The following is a 20,514-nucleotide window of genomic DNA, read 5'->3' as shown; positions in this document are numbered from 1 at the left end:
TCTACGAGTTGAACACCTTTCCTGGTTAGTAGTAGGGGAAAAAATAGACCTTTTTAAATGTTTACATTTTCCGCGGTAAGTCCTGTGTTGCCGAACGCGTTTTCTTCATAAATCCCGCTAGTTGATTTCAAGACCTTTTGGTCCACGTAAAAAGTGCAAGGAATTTATTGTCATCAGGCATTGAGAAAATGCCAAAGTCAATTCGGGCCATTTGTAATTTATTTTCGTCAAGGAATTTTTGCAAATAGAGAACAATTAAAAAATTTCGCGGAATTTATTTTCTTCTCGCAAAAATTTCTGCTTGGTGGGTTAACCGTAAATTTCCGTGGACATTTTACATGACATCAAAACAAGTGGGTTGAATATCGGTGCCGGATAAATAAGTCCGGTTTTAGTATACTTTCCTTTCGAAGTTCGACCATTCAAGATGGCATCTCAAATTAGCAAGAAAAGGAAGGTATAACAGAATATAGCAATTTATACAAAGTGTGATTTTTTAGAAATAAAAAATAGTCACATAAATGGGTAGTTTATACCTGGAGGAAAGTTTACATAGATCTTACGACGTTTTTTCTTCACCCCGAGAAAAGATATTAACAGATAAGTCATCTGGCTTGAAAACATAACTTGTTTTATATGTTCATTAGAATGCACTGAGTGGCCAACTATAATGCATAATCTGTGGTTGAGCATATACTAAACTCTATTTAATTTTCTAGCTAGTTATACTATCAGTTCATTTTATAGTTTGTTGCAGATGGTGTATTTAAAGCAGAGTTAAATGAATTTTTAAAAAGAGAGCTTGCTGAAGATGGTTATAGTGGTGTTGAAGTACGAGTTACTCCATTAAGAACTGAAATTATAATATTGGCTACAAGAACGCAAAATGTCTTAGGTGAAAAAGGACGCAGAATACGTGAATTAACATCTGTTGTACAAAAGAGATTCAACTTTCCTGAAGGCAGTGTTGAAGTATGTATATATAGAAAATTGTGCACTTTTGATTTAAAACCCCTTTTTCAAATATTATATCTAGCATTTATTAACTGATACCTATTTTGAACCGGTTTATACTGCGCTGATTGGCTAAAAGACCTTCACTACCAGTCAGGGATAACCACAAATTAGGCTATCACGCCAAATTTGGATAGAGTGGGTTCACCCATACGGCAGGTGTGTACATGTACAAGAGGGTGCCGATAAGCCGCAAACGCCCGCATATATACGGGCGAGCTCGGGCGACTTTTCAAATAAAATTGGCGGTTGTCCCCCGAAACCGCCCGCACTTTCCCGAACTCGCCCGGAACATTCCCGAAATGCAGTTCCTTGTAACAAACCATGCGGACGATGGTTGGGAAGAAGGCGCTTGATGAGAAAGGAGTTAATAAAGTTTATATATAAGTTATTTATAAAGTAAACTTCTTCAAAAACCATCAAAAACAGTTCTTCTAAGAACTTCGCTACAACATAGTAAGTTTATTTTAATTTTTATAGTTTTTTTGAATCATATATTAGTGTCTGTTTTTTTTTTCTTTCGGGCATTGTTCGGGTCTATGCGGGTTTTTTCGGGGGAATACTTGAATTTTTTACGGCGTATGCGGCTTATCGGCACCCTCATACATGTACCTTTGAAACTTGTTAGCGGCTATGATAAACAACTATTGTCTGGTCTTAATAAGTACAGGTACGGTTGTGCACCAATATGGCCATTTGTCATGTGTACGGCACAAATGGACCCTGGGTAAACAGAGAAAACAACAACTTAGCCAAAATCGCCCATTCATGGCCACTTCACCCCGAACTGCCACCAATTATTTTTCTTAATAGACACTCTAATCTGGTCATCATAGTATATTCTGCAACAGAGGGAATTAAACATTCTTATATACCAAATGATAACACTCACAAAATGCTTCACATTCATTTCCAGTCCCCTAAACCCTGTTAGCTCAGTTTGTTACCCACCCAGGGTCCATTTTTATCACTCGACCAACCATCTGGTTGTTTGATCACAATTAAAGAAAAATGAACAGTGTAAAAGAAAACAACGACATGTTGTTTATTACAATATTTATTATTAAAATGAAACTGCATTGTTTAAGGCATTAAAATCCACTTAAAATGTATGTGGCCATATCAAGGCACCATATTTTTTGTAATATGGAAATTTCATTGGTCTATTATTTGCAATCCTCTAGTGTGGATAAGGAACTGTTAACGAGGTGGTTAAAGGACAGCACCAAGTATGTAAGTCAAACAGTTGATTGAATTTTATCTATTCACAACTTTTCATGAGAGTTCGAAGAATTTTCAAAATAATATTTTGTCAGACATTTTTAATGTCCGCAGTCTGCGAGAAGCAGCTAAAAGTTTCTGAAGGGTTTTAAACAAGGGATTAACATAGCATTGTAATAAATAAATGAAGTTATACATAATTTATATTCCCTGGCCGTATTTGGGCAATGGCTGTATATGGGCTAACCCACTCTAGTAGCTTAGTTAGGAGATTTTCCATAGGCTAGTTAGGAGATTATCCCCGATTTAGGACATGTGTAAAAGAAAGAAGCCGTATCACAGTGCTATGTTCTTAATCAAAACAAACTAATCGCTATATTTTCTGACAGTACAAATAATAAGAAACATATATTATTATATTATATTATATATAGTTTAACCCCCTAAGAAGAAGAAAAAAAAACATTTTCCCATCCCATCTCATGAAAATACAATAAGCATAGAAGATAATCAATAATGTTATTTTTTGTTGGTTGAATGTCAATCTACAATTATACTAAACAAGGTGAATCAATAACGTTACTTTTGGACCATCATTGTTAAGTCCACTGGAAGTTGATTCTTTGTTCATGGTAATTTGTAAAATAAAACTAAGATGCGTGATGCGCTAATTTTGTAATCACAAAAATAGTTTGTGGTTAAACAGAAGATTAAATTTTTATGTATCGCTAAAATAGTTATAATACAAGTGAAAAACAAGACAGATTATTGTTGTAACACCCTCCTTCGTTATGATTAATACATGTTTAAAATAACGCTAGCTAAACTGTAATACAGCAAGACTTTAGTCAATACCATTTAGAAAAAATAATAAAGACAAGATAAAAACGCTTGTCGTAACACCCTCCTCCGTTATGAATTTAAAAAAAAAAAGATTTTAAAGCTGTGAAAGACTCTAAATATTCTCAAATAAACAACCATAGTCCGAAAAAGAATTTGCACTTAAATTTAGATTTTCCTATAAAACTGCATAAGAAACCTGTACTGTCTGATTAAAAAACTATCTTTTCTTAGGTTTTAAGTATCAAAAATAACGAAATTTGGACTCTTGGACAACAAAGATTTATCCAATACTTAGCACCATTGTTTGTTTGTTTTGATCTTGCTGCACTCGCCTACCATCTTCACGAACTTTCGAACACGGAAAAAGGACTGGTTTAATTCATTATTCAGCACATTTTTGCTTGTGACGTAGTTACCTGGCTTCTTATTAGGCGACCCCCCTCCTCTTGACTTGCGCATCGAACGACTAAATGTCTATTTATAATTTTTTTCCTTTGTTTAAAAAAGTTCTTCATAAAGATAGCAATGAATGAAAATAATTTGTGGGTTCTAGGATTTCAATTCGAGCCAGAAAGAACAGCGAATGATGAGCTAGTTCTGACTTTTCAAGACATAGCAAACATAACATTGGAGACACTGTTGCTCCTACTCGCCTAAATGTCGACAGAGGTCTTTGATGCCTGTGTGATAAATGTGAGAGGATGCCCTCTGAAGTGGAATGTTTTCACTGTCACGAGACAGACTCACTCTATTAAATATTTTCAGTTACATGATATAAAATTTTCTACTCCTACATGAGTAATTCTTAGATGCCAGTGTGATTGAGTAATATTGTAATATTTTTCGGATAAAAAATGTATTACGGAACACAAAGATTTCCGAGCGGTGGTTTTATTGAAGAGTACGCTGTGAACATCTTTAGTGGCATTCCATGACAGAGTTTCGAACGACCACCTAGTTACCAGCCCCCACTAACCTCCTTAACATCCTTTTCTTTCCTCCATTCAGATATTTCTCTGACTTTTGGTTTTTCCTTATACGGAAGATTTATTTTTTGATCCTTGAGCAGCAAAAAAAAATTTATCTTGTTTTTTTTCAACTGTTGTTAATGCAATTCTATAACATTGCACCACAACATTATTCTGCCTCTCAACCTTACTTAATGTGCGATCTGAGTCTAATCTCTCTGTGGCGGGACATCTGGTAAAGAGGAAACTAATTTTTAATTATTGATTGTTTGGCTTTAGAGTAGCTGAAACAACTATGCATCCCTGAGGCTAAAGTCATATTAAACATCAAGTTTTATTAGCGAATGCTTCTTACTTAGGTTTGTACAGAATTAGCACAGTGTGTGTTTACCTTAAGGTCTAGACACATCTCTCGCCTTTGATTTTTTAATTCCATATGAATAATTCATAAAAAGCAGTCTTTCACAATTCAGGGGGTAAAATTACCAAAAATTTTAAATATTTAATAAAATGTCAGCCCTGGCCCACGTTTTATTTATTTTGTCACTTCAGCGCGCTCCAGGTAAATACGTCACATGCGACATATTTCAGCCTCGCATTGTGCCTATCATTCACCATCCATATAAACAATTAAAGCGAGAGGCCGCATGCTTTTTTTGTAAACAAGAATGAGATGTTGTTCAGTTGGTGTAAGGAAAGAAAACAAATAATTACAATTCTTTTAAAGAAATTAGTTACAAATAAGAATTTTTTGTCAACATTTTAGTTGATTTTTAATCGCACAGTACCTTAAAAGAACACAAGATTGTTTGTTTTAATTTTTTTGTTTCTTACACATACTTTTTTTATTTTAAGTTGGAGAAAAATAACTTGCTGTTTAACTTTCAAAACAATATAAGTATATTCTGTACAACTTTCAAAACAGCACAAGAATAATTCTTACTGTATAACTTTCAAAACAACACAAAAAAATTCTTGCTGCATAACTTTTAAAAACAAGTTTTTGAGCATGCAAGTATTTTTATCTTTTCACCTTGAGAACTAGTTACATATTTTTTTATGAGACAAATTATTATTATTTTTCCTTCGCAACTAAAAAATATAAACTGCGTGCGTTATGCAAAAATACACAGAAAAAATGTTGTTCTTTTTTTGCCCACTGACTGTAAGCTACTATCGACTTAGGCCGTAGAACAACAAATTAAGTTAGAGTCGCCTTAGTTCGACATGATGCAGCAGCTCTGAAGTTCTGAAAACTCGGCTCTACAAAATTTCCATTATTTGTCTTAAAATGACAAAAACACGGCTATATGAAGGTTACATAGTTGTCATAGTCGTTATAAAACAACAAAAACACTTGCTTATGAAATTGTCAAATCAGGTGAAAATATCATGAAATTTCGAATCAAGGCAAGAACATGCAAACATTCCTTATCACTTGCTACAATCATTCTAATTTAATTTGAATTCTTTCTTTGGATGGAGAAAAATTTCTTAAATTAAAACAAAGAAACAACAATAAATAGTCTAAATTATGGTAAAACTTGTGTCAAGTGGCAATTTAATTCATTTTTCCATTTACACTTTCACAAGTTTCATCAGCATTAATCTTGCATCACCAAAGTTTGATCTAAAAAACAAAATAAAAAACAATGCAGAAGTTTTTATACAGAAAAAAAAGTTGCTTTAGTTACTCAAATTAATCATGTGTAAATTCATATCAATTATTTTTTAAACAAATTAGTTTGTTTGAGCAGAGTTTTGAACAAATGAGATTACTTTAAAATAATAAAACTTTTTCACAAAAATTTTAATCAATCTGGTCACTCTATAATAAAGTTTCAACATGTTAAATAAGATTTTCATGTTGCATAAAAAGCTTCATAAAAACAGATTTATAAAAACAACAAACAAAAAAAAAAAACACTTTTGGCATGAATTATTTTCCCTTTGGTATAAAATATGCATATACAAGCAAAAGTATTCATGGTTAAAGTCACTTACACTTGTCAAGGTTTGTTCCTCATCAATTACACACTGGAACAAAAAAAATTATCAAAAACTGATTGTTAGATCGAGAAATCCTGAACCTTGGACTTGTTAAAAAGTGTTTATTAAGTATTAAAGTTGAACAATAATACCAGTAATTTTATACAGGCTGTTACCGTTTTCATATTACTTAGTTGTAGAAAGACTTGCACTTAAAGTTTCACTAGGATTTTATAAAACTGTTACAATGAAGCAACAAACTATTCGTCTTTTATTTACATCAAGTTGTATTTATGATTAGCTGTATGCTGAGAAAGTATCATTCCGTGGATTGTGTGCCATTGCACAGTGCGAGTCTCTACGATACAAGTTGCTGGCTGGTGCTCCTGTGAGAAAGTAAGTAACTTGCTTTTTTCTGCAATCTATTCTACAAAAAAGGTTCTTAAACTTACTTTAAAAATTTAAATATAGGGATGTAGAAGCTATTCTAACGTGGGTATTTAATAGCTATTGCCTTTTGTGTGACAATTTGCAGGTAGAAGCACTGCAGAATACCACAGAAACCTGCAATAGCCATATGGTCAACCAGGGTAAAATATACACACAAATGTTTTGGAGTAAGAATTGCGCAGGCCCTAGCCATTGAAAAATGAAAACAAAGTGGTGTGGGTTTATATTGAATTTGTAGGTACATACTTATAGGAGAATATTCCAAAAATATTGGACAAAGGCTACTATAGCTGTACTGTAGGTGAAGGTTATACACTGTTTAGTTTCATTCAAATATACTCAAGTGGAGTAGATTTGAATGGCATTGATTATTACATGCCTGCCTATGAAAAGGGAATTTATTAAAAAGATATAAATCAATGCCATGTGATGCACATATTATATAAATATATGTATATAAATTTAATCAAGCTGGCTTTTGATATCTTTGTTAAACAAGTAACATATTAAGCAGGCGATACATGATTTTAAAACCTGTGGACAATACAGGATTTATTTTGTCGAAATCAATTTATTGAATTCAACAAATTTGATGATTTATTATCCTTTTTTGGAGAGTTTTTTTGGAGAATTTTTCATTTTGAGGAAACTGATGGTCATTGTTTGTTTGAAAAAAAATTGAACATATCTAAATTTTGAAATTTCAAATTGACTAATTGAATTCAACAAGTTAAAACAAAGAAGAGTAAACACACAATAAATTTGCTGGATTTGATAAATCAATGGTCCTTTTCGGGAGATTTTTGAAAATCAAGTCTTTTCTAAGAAATCTAGAAAAATATTTGATTCAAGAAAGTTTTTCAAGCAAATACTGCTACAGTAAAATTATTACTTTTTTGCCCAAATCTAATTATCCTGCATAGGCTAACTATATATTCCGTTACAGGCTAATTATCAGTTGACCCTGACTGTTCGATGCAAGCAACAATAAACTTTTGTCACGTTTCGACAACTTTTCTGCAAAAAATTATTTGCCAATATATATCTTTTTATCTGATAGAAGCTCCACAAAGTGTCGTTTGAAAGCTTTTTAGCCCCTTTTTTTCCCATAAGAACAGAAGTTGGGTGTCCACATACAGAAAAATTACGCAAAGCAGGACAGATTTTTTGTTGCTGGCTTTTTAAGAAAAAAAGGTACTCTAATTAAAACACTATTTTGTGTAGCTAGCTAGCTTGATAGCTAGCTAATAAGTGATTTCAGGACTATTAAAAGGAGTATGTCAGCACAGCAATCAAAATCTATGTAAATATATATATATCTTCTATCAGGCGGTTTTAAAGATTCCGCCCTGCGTAGCGGCGACGGAAATCAATAAAGATTCTTTTTTAAGGTTTGTAAAACAACATGACTTCACAATTTAGCTGGATGAGAAATGACATTTAGCTAGCTAGCTATCTTGCTAACATGTACATAGGCAGGCGTAATAAGCCATTACGAAATAAAAATAAAGCTTATTTTTTATTCATTTTTCTACTTAAAAAGAAACAAGTGCTCTTCCAAAAGTGTAGTTTTAGACACGCTTAATGCTTAATGCATCTTCCAACTTTAAACAACTGATGGGACTACTTAACAACAAGTTTAAAAAAATTGTTGGTCTGTATAGCTAGCTAGCAGACACGTACCTGTGTACAAAATTCAGCCACACGTCAAAAATGTCACGTTAGGTGGTTGTTTTGAGCACATACTATTATTTTGCAGAAACAGTTCGGGAAATGTAAACAAGACCTTGACCTTTCAGATCATGTCCATCAGTAGTGGATTTATCATGCTAAAGCACATTGCTGTTTAAATGCAGTATGTGTATTGTTTTAGATAATTTTCCAGTTGCACTATTTCATAGTGCAACTGGAAAAATTGCTAACAGAGGGAAGAGAAGAGATCGTAGCATAACCAAGATGCTTATATTCGGTCCAATTTTAAACCTTGTCTTATCAACTGTGTTGCTTATAAAAAATTATTCAACTAGCATTAAGACGTTGAAAACATTTGATAAAACTTAGCTATTTTGCCATCTAAGCTAGCTTTGGTTTTGTTTCCTTATTGAATATATAATTAGGTAGTGCCACAATCAAGACTTTACTTCTTCCCAAAGAGGTACTAGACTTGTAAAATATAAAAGCTAGTCAGTTAAACTGAGCTAGTTTATGTATCAGTATATCCCAACAAAATCAGCTTTATCTAATTACAGTTACTACATTTTGTTGATAATTGCTTCCTAAAAGATTTCATGACTATAAAATGTAGTTTCAGGGTGAACAAATAAAACTTGATTTAAAATAAAACTTTCTAAAGGCAAGCGTTAAAAAACATAAATAACCAAAATACATCGTCCTTGCCATGTGAAGAACGATGACTCGATTTAGCTGCTTTTACTGACCGAAAAAAATTGTAGCAGCGACACAAATCATCAATTATAGTAAGCAGTATATTGGTTATGAAAAGCTATGCTAGGGTATCATTAGCCGTCAAAAAAACAAACCCTGGTGACGAAGATGTACATATCGCTCCACGATTAACTGGAGCGCACTATAAAAATAAAATTTATGTTACTAACAACGACTATATTTGTTTAAGAGCTTGCTATGGCGTCGTTCGATTTATCATGGAAAGTGGTGCCAAAGGCTGTGAAGTTGTTGTTTCAGGAAAACTTAGAGGTCAACGAGCTAAATCAATGAAATTTACTGATGGATTTATGATTCACAGTGGGTACCCAATTCAAGAGTATATTGATATGGCTGTTCGTCATGTTTACTTGCGACAAGGTTAGATCTTAAACTAATGACAAAATCCGGGAAAGTGAAATGTGTTTTATCTTACTGAGCAAATTCAAGTAATATACATTATGTTCAATTAGGTGTTCTTGGAATTAAAGTAAAAATTATGCTGCCGTGGGATCCAACTGGTAAAACAGGACCAAAGAAACCATTACCTGATCATGTTTCTATCGTTGAGCCAAAAGATGAGATTATTCCAACTCAGCCATCCTCTGAACAGAAGGGTAGCAAAGCAGAAGCTGCGCCAGTAGCTCCTGTTATGTAAGTGGCCTTTTTTACCGCAAAAAACCCTTGTACCCTTTACAGAAGTCCTGTCCTACTCTCTCTGTTTGTTTGTATGTTCAATTTTTGTGCCAATTATCTCCTTCGAAAAAGGAAGAATTGTGTTCTTTTATATGAGCATATTCTTTAGAGAAGCAAAGCCTCCAGGCTTCAAATTTTAAGACTCGACTGGTCAAGTTTATCATTGTGCGTGCACTTTATAACTTTCATTGTTCTGTTATTTTTGCTACTTTTATAAAAAACACGGCAAGGAGTTCTATCCTTTTATCTTTTTTAGGTAACTCAACAAATGTACTACCATCTGTCGAAAAATACAACCAACTTATGTAGCTTTTTATCTTGGCGTTAGAACCCACTCCCTGGTACAAGTTTATTTTTTGCAAAGATCTTACACGGGTTATTTTTATTGTGGTTTCGCGGCGAGTTATTTTCTGTGATGTTGCAAGATTATTTTTGCAAATGAGTAATATTTTATTTAGCGCAATTGCCATTTCTAGCTTAAATTTCGTTTTTGCTGTACCATGACTAGTAGCGTAACTCGGGGAAGACGAGTCACTTAAGGGAACAAACGTAAAAAAAACTAAGAAGACAATGTTTTTTTGAAAAAAAACAAGAAGCCCTGGGGGCTCTAAGAATTTCCGCGCGCTACCAAAATATTTGATGAAAACCTGCTAATTCGTTGTGTTATTGTGCCAAACATTCTAAGGGGTTTGGTGCATGAAATTCTGAAGATAAAGCACACCAGTGACATTATATCTTACAACAAACGCAAACAAAGCGAAACGTGTCATAAACTCACATTTTAAAAGAAATTGCTAACAAAAAATACAGCCTATCATTCGTGGTTGAAAGTCTTGCGATTGAAACGTTTATCGTCTTAAACGGCATTAGTTGACAAAAATCAAAATTTTGATGTCACCATTATGTTCAGCATACTTTTTTTGTTAACTGTGCCAAATTTTGTCGAAAACAAATACCAATTTTGGCCAGAAGCGTCAATACTAGACTTCCCAGTAGTTAAGGAGCTTGGGTACGAAGTGTACATCTGTGACGGACCAACGTGAAATCCCAGGGTCGATTTTTTCTCAAAAAATGCTCCGAAAGAAAAAAACGACGGTTTTAAAGAATTTCCTACGCCTTCGGGCGCAGAAATTTAATTATTACAGGATTAAACAATGATACAAAACCTTAAAACAAACCAAAAAAATAAATACAGAAAAAAGCAACATGGCTGCCACTTTATTCGATACATTGCAATAGTGTGCTGACTCATCTTACCCCAACAGTTGGGGCAAGATGGGTGGCTATAGAAATCCAGGAACAAAGGAGAAAATATCGAGTTTCTAAAAGTCTATTAGATGTCTGACAAAAGTAAAATTTAGTAACACTGCTTAGTAGTAACAAGTTAGCAGGTTAAATGAAAATTAAAAGCCCTTGCAGGCTAAAAGATTCCAGATTCTTGTTCGTGTGTAATTTTGTTCCCTATACCTTCAAGGTCGCCAGTAGGCATATCAATTTATTAAATATTATTGCTTGTGGTGTAGTGATATTTCGGAAGGTTTTATTGTACCTGCAACATGACTAAAACGTTATGAAGTTTAAGATATCTAAGATTTGACCATAAAGCTGGATTCTACAAGTTTTAAAAAAGAAATAGAAGTATGCGAAAAAAACAAAAAGGTTGTGACTACGTTCCTCGGCTTAGAATAACAAAAGAGACTAAATCCAAAGTGCGATTCCGTGGTGATAATATTTAGACTAGCCGGGTTAAGCCACAAGTAACTGTTACCAGGCATTGATTTCCCAGAAGAGCGATTAATAAGTGTAAACTGTGCCACACATTTACGTGGAGCGTTTTAGTATAGTATGTCTTAAAGCTAGTGAGATTTCTAAGTTAAAAACAGCATAAATGGTTGAATGATGCGCAAAACTAAGTGACTTAACCGCTTTTTGAGGCTTTTTGACTATTCCATTTCTGAGTAGTTTTAGTTGTAAAAACAATGATTTGAGTCTGAGGTTCATGTTTTTGTAACATTGTTCTTATATAAAAAAACAGGGGTTAAAGTAACCTGGCCTAAAATTATTAATAAATAAGGGCGAAAAATAACGCAATTTATATATACTTTAAATTTTAATTACATCTGAATGAATAAAAATATACAGGGGTACATATAGCTCTAAAAAAGTATTAAAACTGGAGATCTACCTGGAAAGTTCTAAAAATTTTGTAAAATTGACAATGAAAACCATAGAAGTCGAGTTTCCCAGAAAAATAATGTGAAGTAAATACTAATAAATAACCAAAATAAAACTAGAATAAATTATATAAATATACATTAGTTTTAGTGATGGTTCATTTTTCACAATTTAATGTTTGCAGTTTACTCTGTCAACATTTTTGGAAATGCTGATGATGGCTGTGTTGATTACTTTATTCGGAGCGCGAGAGAAACTTTCGCGAATGATGTTTCAAATGTTTTTATGGCTTATAACCGAGTTACTGACGAAAAAGACGATGGCGACGACGATGCGCGGGAGCCGGAACAGAGCCTAAAATGTGTTTGATCTGTTTTGTGATTTTGACGATGAACTTAATCTATAAATAGAAGTTTTTACATACCATTAGAAAGAAAATTACATCGTTAAACACTTTTCTATCATAAGAAATATAGGCCACTTTTTATACATTAAAAATAAGTTCATAATCACGAATCGCGAAAGTTTATCTCGCCAAAACTGTTCAATTTCAGATTTCTCAAAAGTTTATCTCGCGAAAATTTCTTAATTTGTTCATTCGCAGAAATTTATCCTTAAAATTTCGCTAGTTCTTGGACTCGCGAAAGTTTCTCTCGCGGAGATTTCTCCAAATAAAGTAGGTATAATACCCTTTTTTGAAAAAAACTTTATTGTAACTTTAGTTAAACAGAAACACAGGAAACAGCCATCATTAACATTGGACTGAGCGCTTAGGGCCTTTTTATATAAGACCGGGAAACTCGGTCCACCTAGATATCCCGCATGACTGAGATCTCGGATATTCGCGGAAAAACGCTGAAAATTTAAATCGTGTTTATATGGTGCATATTCATCTCGCCCCGGCTACAACGGGAAACTCGGTTAACCGAGATCCCGCGCAAGTGACCCGGGATCCCGGCCAAACGGGATGGATATTTGTCCATGTAAACAAAAAAACCCGGTGGCTAAGGATGGAAAAAGTTTATGTAAGCTTTAGAAGAGCAAATAATTATCACTATTAATGCAAATCAATGGATATATTTGTTTTTGTATTATAGCGTATTTGTAATAAAAAGACAACAAAACCATGAAACATGCTGAAAACACCAGGTTTCACTAAAATTATAATTGAGAATGACCTAAAATTAACTTTTTATCCTGTTTCAAGTGTGTGGGAGCCCCATAATATATTTAAATGAATAATATTTAAATTGGTCTGAAATGATTGTAATTTTAAAAAAAAATAAGAAATAACTAATAGTGATAACAAAGTTGTTTCAAGCATAAACAGCATCGCTATCTTCATTTTTCTGTTGATGGAAGCCATATGTCCAGCTAAAAAAGTCACTTACAAGTATTATTTTGCAGAGTAAGTTTTCATGACAATAATAAAAGGTGTCGCTAGCTACTAACTGCATTTTTTTAAAAAAAACTTTATTGCAACTACGATTTAAATAAAAACAAGGGAAACAGCCTGTTGTACCATGTCCAGCTAAAAATATCACTTACCAATTTTATTTTGCGGAGCAAGTTTTCAAGACAGTAATAAAAGGTGTCGCTACCTCACGGGTGGTTCGAAGCGGAATCTAAGAGTTAGCGCATGCGCGGGTTTTTAACGACATCCGTGGAGGAATAATGGCGGCCGGCATCAAACTACGTAGTCAAAACAAACCAAGAGCAAGTTTAAATCTATTGTTATCCTCCCATCTAATATTCCAATAGATCTAATTTAGCCGTAAACGAACATGTGATAAGTCAACGAAGAGGGCTCAGCGAAACATTTTTGTTGTAGTGGAGCTAGGTACGAGGAACAAGACTACTCAAGTAGATGAAAGAAAAAATCAAGATTTTTGCTTATTTGCGTTACGTTGCTAACGTCAAGGTAATTAACTTGTTATTCAGAGTTTTCTAGGGCTGTAGAAAAGTTATTTTACATCAAGGACACATGGCCCTAAGAGAAAAATACAACTTTGAAGTGCTTTCAGTTTTTTTTAATCAGAAAATGACTTTTGAAGTAGGCATATTTTTCACAGTTTCACGATAACTATCAAATACGTATGAAAGCTTCAATATCGTTTAACTAAGCCAATGTGGCATTACTGTGTTATAAATTTGCTAGAAACTGGTTAACACAAGGTTGGTTAACATAAAATATTTATATATATACATGCTAGGTAGGCGACAAAATACAGTCACATCCACTTAACAGCTAGTAGAAAATTCTGTCACTACTCTTCCTCGCCTTTTGTAAATTTACGCTTTTTAGCTGCTGGCTTCAAGTCTTGAGCTTCTGGATTTGTTGTCAAAAGGTGCTGTTTCATAATGTATTTGAGCCTGTCAACTGGGTTTTTGATGTTTGAATAATTTATTCTCATACGATGCAAATCGTGGTGAATAGATTCTCCACCTTGTTCACCATAAAAACCTAAGCCCGTTCTCCACTTGTTTACAAAATCCAATACATGGTCTTCTAGTATGTGCAGCTTTGGACTGATGTATATTGAAGGCCAATTAACTCTTAAATAACACATGAACTGATTGATAGATGTCTCTAAAAGTTGGTTAAACAAATTTTATAAATTGACTTTTCTACTTTTAAGCATTTCATAAAAATCAAACTTGCATATTTTACCTAAATTTGATAACATTTCTTGGGTCATAATACATGAAGAATTGAATATTGAGTGACACGAACCATACAGCTTGAACAGTTGTTCAAACTTCTTGCATGTTTCTTGACACTCCAGATATAAAACTTGATCATCACATTGATTCTGTACAATTTCAGGAATACGATCACATAAATACTTTATGTTGCCATCCTATAATATTGTCTACTGTTTGTTGTAAACCAATTTGTGAAATTATACTTATGCATAATACAATTTCATATTTTTCGTTTACTTTATCTTGTTTCAATACAAATTGTATAGCATTGTATTGAAACAAGATAAAGTAAACGAAAATTTTTATAAATTGCAAAAATAAATCTAACCTTGAGCATTTTATGACAATGGTTGCCAATAAAGCTTTTTCCGTGGTACGCCTGCCTCTCAACACCAAGCTCCTGCAGTGTATCGTCTAGGGATGATACGCAAGGACCAGATCCAATTTCCAATTGGTACTTTTCTTTGAATGCTTTTATGCTTCTATGTTTCTCCTTCAGTTCAAATTCTAAGTTATCCAACTCTGGTTTGTAGTTTTTTTCAAACTCATCCTTGGTAATTTGTTTAGATATAACCATCCAGTTCATATGTTCCTGCTGGTTATCATACTCGTCCTCCAATTCTTTTGACTCATTTTGTAAATTGCTAAATATATACATATATATATACATATATATATATAGATATGTTATAAAGAAATGCAGCCCAAGATATGATTGGAAGTAGTAATAATAATAAAAATCTAGTAAGGTGTACATACATTAAAATTCTCATATTTGCCATAAACTCTGCAAATTTAATATTAATTTCACCATCAGTAGTTTGAGCATGAATTGTGGCAATTCTTAAATCAACTTCTTGACAGTAGCTTTCCAAGTTGTTGAACATTTTTAAATATATCCCAAGTGTTAGGTGGAGCCCTGGTATAGCCACCTATATAAAAAGTAATAAAAAATAGGTTTGCTGAATTTTCATAACATTGCACGAAGTACATTATACTTACTTGTTCTAGGGGGATGTTAAAGAAGCAATCATGTATCACATTTTGATAGTGTTTGGCGTTTTTCACTAACGATCCATTGTCACGAAATCGCTGCAGGTTTGTGTTCAAACTGTCCAAGCTACGTTTTGGAAAAGATCCACGAATAAATTTTGGGATGCAAAGTTGGTCAGTCTTTATGCTGCACCAGAGACAACAGTGACGGCCTGTAAAATTTAAAACACTAAGGTAATTTTATAGATAGATTTTATTTTATATAAGACACATTGTATTATTGATATATAATATACACATAATTTTTTTAAGGAATCTGAAGTGATATGTGCCCAAAGAAGGAACTTTTGAAGCTATTTTTGTTTTTCCTTAATGTGAAATTTGATATTTATTTTAATTTAATAAAACATGTCATTACCATTTGCCCCACTAATTCCATACATAGCACATAAATACTCGTAATCTCCATACATAAAGAGACGGATCTTCAAATTATTCCACTTCTGTTTTTGTAGAATCCTAATTTGTGGTTTAAATCTTTCTAAGCAGATTCTTAAATTTGTCACGGAATCCTTTGCCTCAAATATGCTGAAGATGGTCGTATTTTCTTTGCGATTAGGGTTTCTAATATTTGCCACTTGATAGCTCATTTTGAAACTGTTATCACCATGGTCACCACCAATTTTAACATGTATTTCATCATCCGGTATAAATGAGTGATGAACTAATTGATTATTTTTACTCAGTTCTGTTAACCGGTTTAATATATGACCTACAACATTGTAAAGGTATACCCAAGGCTTGGGATCTACAACAAGCTGCTTATTACTACTACTAAATTTTCGAGTTAGAGGAGCTAGCTCAGCAACAAGCCCTTTCCCTATCCACTTGTCTGCAACCTGTCTTGTTGTTTTTTCAGATGCAAGTTTGATGTCAAAAGTGGCAAGCCATCGGGAAATATTTCGCATAAGGTTCCATGGCAAATTCAAGGTGGCTTTCATGGCGGCAGCAGTCTCAGCTGGAATGGAGACATGATGGATTTCTGCGATTATTTGTTTTCGCTGCTCCTTGTCACATTTTTTCATGATCGCAGCTGTTTGTTTCACAAATGCATCATTTGAATTTCCTGAAATCATGTTGATTATATTTTTAGCTGTTTTGCTCCGATCAGATAAGCTTCTTTTACTACTTTCATTTGATAACTTTCTTGGCATGCTGATCGGTGTAACCGTTATTGGCTAAAATAAAGAAATGTTTTTTATTTTTAGTCTTTGTTAGATATATAATATATATATATATAGTAGAAATATGAATAATTTTCAGGTAAATGCAGAAAAATATGTATATTCTAAATGTTTATTTATATACCTGTGGTCCTTTTGTAGCAAATTGAATTGTTTGATTCGGTAGTTTTGACTGTTTAATTTTGATACCAACCAAATGTGTCATGCATTTTTCAATAATTGTCGGTACAGGCTTAGACGGACTTAGCTTTAAAATGTCGTTGGGTGTCATCAATTCTGGCTCAATGGTTTTTTTCGGCCTTCCACCTTTTTTAGATTTTATAGGCCGTCCCCCTTTAGATTTAATTTTCGAGAAATTTGATGCACTGCCTTCTTTCCATCTTACTGGGCATTTTGATGTTTTTGTGCCCCGCAAATTACAATTTTGCATTGTGCAGTAACATTTATTACAAAATTTTGGTGGATGTATTTTGTTTACATCTTGCTCAAAGTCCTCCTGAAATGCTGACTGAAGGCCAGAAAGGTTTTCCTTTACAAGATAGGAAACTCTTCCATTCAAAATATTTCCACATATGCGACAAAGTTTGGTTAGATCTGTATGTTCTGCCATTCTATAGCTATAATTATTCTAAAAAATAATATTATGTAACCAGTTTAATCGTTGCCTTTCCAATTATATTTTTTAACTTAGTCAAAAGCTTTTTGCAAACATAAAGTTTCACATTTCATGACCATAAGCTTTTTTTCCTGTCTGTGCCACCATTTTAAAAATTTGAATTTTGTTCAACTTTGATGACAAATATTTTTCAGAAAAAAACTGAAAGCAGTATGGAACTTTAAAAAATAGAAAGTATAATCCTTGGGCTTTCGTAACATATAAGTTTGATTAGGTGAAAAACTCTATATAACGTTATAGCCGACCTGTTAGCTAGGTCACTTTTTGACTCGACATTTACCGTCTCGTCTTATTTACGTTTGTTGCGCTTGGAAACGACAACAAAATTGTTTTTTGATTTTTTCCACAGCATCTGAAGACCTTAGATGCTAGTTAAATAGATTTACATAAGGCCACGCGAGAGTAAAATTTCTGTTATCGACATTAGAAGTTGTGCCTTTATCAGCAACTTTGTTACAAAATTTTGGAAGCTCGCCCCAGACTCCCGGCAAATGCGCTTAAATTCCATTGTACGGCCGTTTGAATCACCCGTGACCTACAACTGTGTTTAGCATAAGAAATATTGATTAAGAATTTTGTTCTAGCTAGCTAAACTGCGTTTGGCTAATTCTACTCTTTAGACAGAGGTAGCTAGAGAGCTACAACCCCAATATAAAAATTAATAATATACCAAACTTTAAAATAATAAGAATAAATAATGCTAGCTACAGCTAGCTGGCTTTAGCAGGATGCCGCCTGGTAATCTCTGTTTGTAGCTAGGTGAAATGTGAAAACGTATACAAAATAAAGGGAATATCTTAAACGTTGATAGAACTAAAATTTAGGCAATAGACTTATTTCAATATCGCCTTTTCATGATCAGCCGTGGTAGCGAAAAATCAAAACATTGCATGAAAACGAGGTTAGTTTAGATAAAGTTCGGGACGCTTACTGTTTACTAGGAAAACATAAGTTCCAAGAGTCGATTGGTAGGTCGAATTTTTTTATTATCATGTCGCACTTGCACTGGAGAAATGCGGAACATAAAGCAACCTGGAACTAGAAATAAAAAAAAAGGTTGCGAAGCATTTCGCAAGTTGCAAGCAAAATCAAACTATCCAGTACTTTGTCCCTAGCGCTTCTTGTTTCTTTGGCGCTATCATCTTCCGAAATACATCAAAATTGAATATCATAGCGTAGAAGAACCCTGGGACGAGGTAGGAAAATGAACGCTCTGCAGAACAATTCGTTGCGCAAAAACATTTTTTTTTTTTTTTTGCGAATAGACTGCGCGAGTATTTGATGTGCGTGGGATATTTCTTTTCAAAATTTGCAAGAAAAGCAGTATTCCGAAAGATATGTAATGCATCGAGTTTTCCAAGCTGCAAAAGTTGGTCCTAAGGTTAACGATTTCGTAGATGACCTTACAACAAAACAGTACTTTTTTTACGTAAAAATACCCGCACTAGAAGCCACAGAATCTGCTGGAACGAATTTCAAAAACTCATGGGAAACAATTAAAACAAGAAGCCTTGTGGCTTGAAGATTTCCGCCTTAAGCAAACATGTTGGAAAGCAATTATATGCGTTGCGATCGAGGACAGTATTAATTTAAAAGTTTAAAATGCCAAAAAAAAATAAAGGAGGTTAAAAACACGAAGAAGAAAGTTGTTTGAAGTCGTCTGTAAAGATTTTATGTTCCATAGGTTGTTTTTTCAAATCAGAGAGAGAGAGTTTAAGCCTGATTGCATCGTGATCACTGAAATACACAGTTTTAACGAAGGTCTCGACATTAAGAGTATTTAAAACATTCTCACGGATATAGACATGGTCAATAAGTGAACCTGATATATGAGTTGGCGAGGTTACGACTTGTTTATATCCAGTAAGAAAATCAAGGAAATAGTTTTCATCGCTAAATGCATTCACATTAAAATCTCCGAGTATAATATCAACAGTTTCATTTCCCAAAAAATATTGAATAAGGTATAATGACTCATCTCTATTGAGGGAATTTTTACGATATAGAAGCAAAACATTAATAGCGTTTTCGTGAAACGTTCTTTTTGTCATTCTAAAAAATAACACCAGGAATTTTTACAATATCAAACAATTGTACAGTTGAACTCATGTAATTCGAACTCCTATAATTCGAAAACTCACTTAATTTGAACAGATTCTGTGATCCCTTCAGAATTTACCTTGAAAACCTTACAAGAAAACTCCTATAATTCGAACCCATGTAATTCGAAAAATCATGTAAATCGAACAGATTTTCCGGTCCCACCAAGAAATTTTAATCATGTAATTCGAATTTTCGAATTTTTTGAGTTTTTAAAGCTTACCAACTCGATAATTTGCAATCGAATGTTTTTTTTTCAATGGTTAAAGGGTATCACGCCTATATGAATGAATGGACACCAGTTATTGGTGAATCTTTACAAACGCGTCCTGAACCTGAGAACGAAATAGATAAATATGCAGTTGCTGTGAGAAAAGACGACAAAGTTATTGGTCATTTAAAAAAAGGAAAAACTGGTCGATATGCGAAAACAATCTTTTACTTTTTACGATCTAAATCAACTAATGCTGCTAATATTTCTGTCACTGGAAAAAGAGTCAACCTAGAAGATGGAGAAGGCTTACAAATACCATGCACGATTACATTTGAAGGAGAAGAAAAATACTTAGACATTCTTAAGAGAGAGTTGAATTCATGCCCCTTGTGAATGTAATTTTATTTTCTTAGAAGGAAAGAAATGTAATGATTCGAAGAAAAAACAATTGTTTCCAATTTATCGAATTATAATTCCCAGAGCTATCTCAAACAATGGATCTTAATTTATTCTAATAGACTTTCATTTTTTTTTGTTCAGGTCTTTGAAGGCAAAATACCGATCACTGGTAATTCGAAGGATCTTGAGAGCGTTAGATAAGAAGGCTGAACTACCGAAAACATCAATTCTTGAAGCCATGATAATGCTCAAGACGGCTTGGGATGGTGTGTCGAGTGAAACAATCGTAAATTGCTTTCGAAAATCAGGAATCTGGGAGGTTGCAAGGAATGGTGCTATGGATGAGAATGACGATCCTTTCAAAGATACGGAAAGTGACAAGAG

The 20,514-nt window shown here is 33.5% G+C and overlaps 2 protein-coding genes and 1 long non-coding RNA gene across 4 annotated transcripts; 2 read left to right on the top strand and 1 right to left on the bottom strand.

The window, feature by feature from the left end:
• Positions 1-347: 347 nt before the first annotated feature.
• On the top strand, positions 348-9,927 carry LOC130654562 (40S ribosomal protein S3-like). Of its 2 annotated transcripts, XM_057457173.1 has the most exons (7): positions 348-457; positions 748-972; positions 6,337-6,431; positions 9,121-9,308; positions 9,401-9,581; positions 9,733-9,788; positions 9,880-9,927. In XM_057457173.1, the coding sequence occupies exons 1-6, from the start codon at positions 428-430 to the stop codon at positions 9,761-9,763; spliced, it is 750 nt and encodes a 249-aa protein (XP_057313156.1). In that variant the 5' UTR covers positions 348-427; the 3' UTR covers positions 9,764-9,788; positions 9,880-9,927. The 2 variants fall into 2 exon arrangements, with proteins under 2 accessions (XP_057313156.1, XP_057313157.1); XM_057457174.1 differs by lacking the exon at positions 9,733-9,788.
• A 3,115-nt stretch (positions 9,928-13,042) lies between these two features.
• LOC130654564 (uncharacterized) lies at positions 13,043-15,569 on the top strand. The gene is made up of 2 exons (XR_008984451.1): positions 13,043-13,719; positions 14,104-15,569. It is a non-coding gene; the product is annotated as an uncharacterized LOC130654564 (long non-coding RNA).
• LOC130654558 (uncharacterized) lies at positions 13,618-15,397 on the bottom strand. The gene is made up of 4 exons (XM_057457170.1): positions 15,264-15,397; positions 14,833-15,148; positions 14,470-14,659; positions 13,618-14,388 (listed from the first exon to the last, which is right to left on the bottom strand). The coding sequence occupies exons 1-4, from the start codon at positions 15,389-15,391 to the stop codon at positions 14,066-14,068; spliced, it is 957 nt and encodes a 318-aa protein (XP_057313153.1). The 5' UTR covers positions 15,392-15,397; the 3' UTR covers positions 13,618-14,065.
• Positions 15,570-20,514: the final 4,945 nt, after the last annotated feature.

This window comes from Hydractinia symbiolongicarpus, chromosome 8 (assembly GCF_029227915.1).
Source record: "Hydractinia symbiolongicarpus strain clone_291-10 chromosome 8, HSymV2.1, whole genome shotgun sequence".
In the NCBI taxonomy this organism is placed as follows: domain Eukaryota; kingdom Metazoa; phylum Cnidaria; class Hydrozoa; order Anthoathecata; family Hydractiniidae; genus Hydractinia; species Hydractinia symbiolongicarpus.
This window is presented reverse-complemented; position numbering and strand designations above follow the sequence as displayed.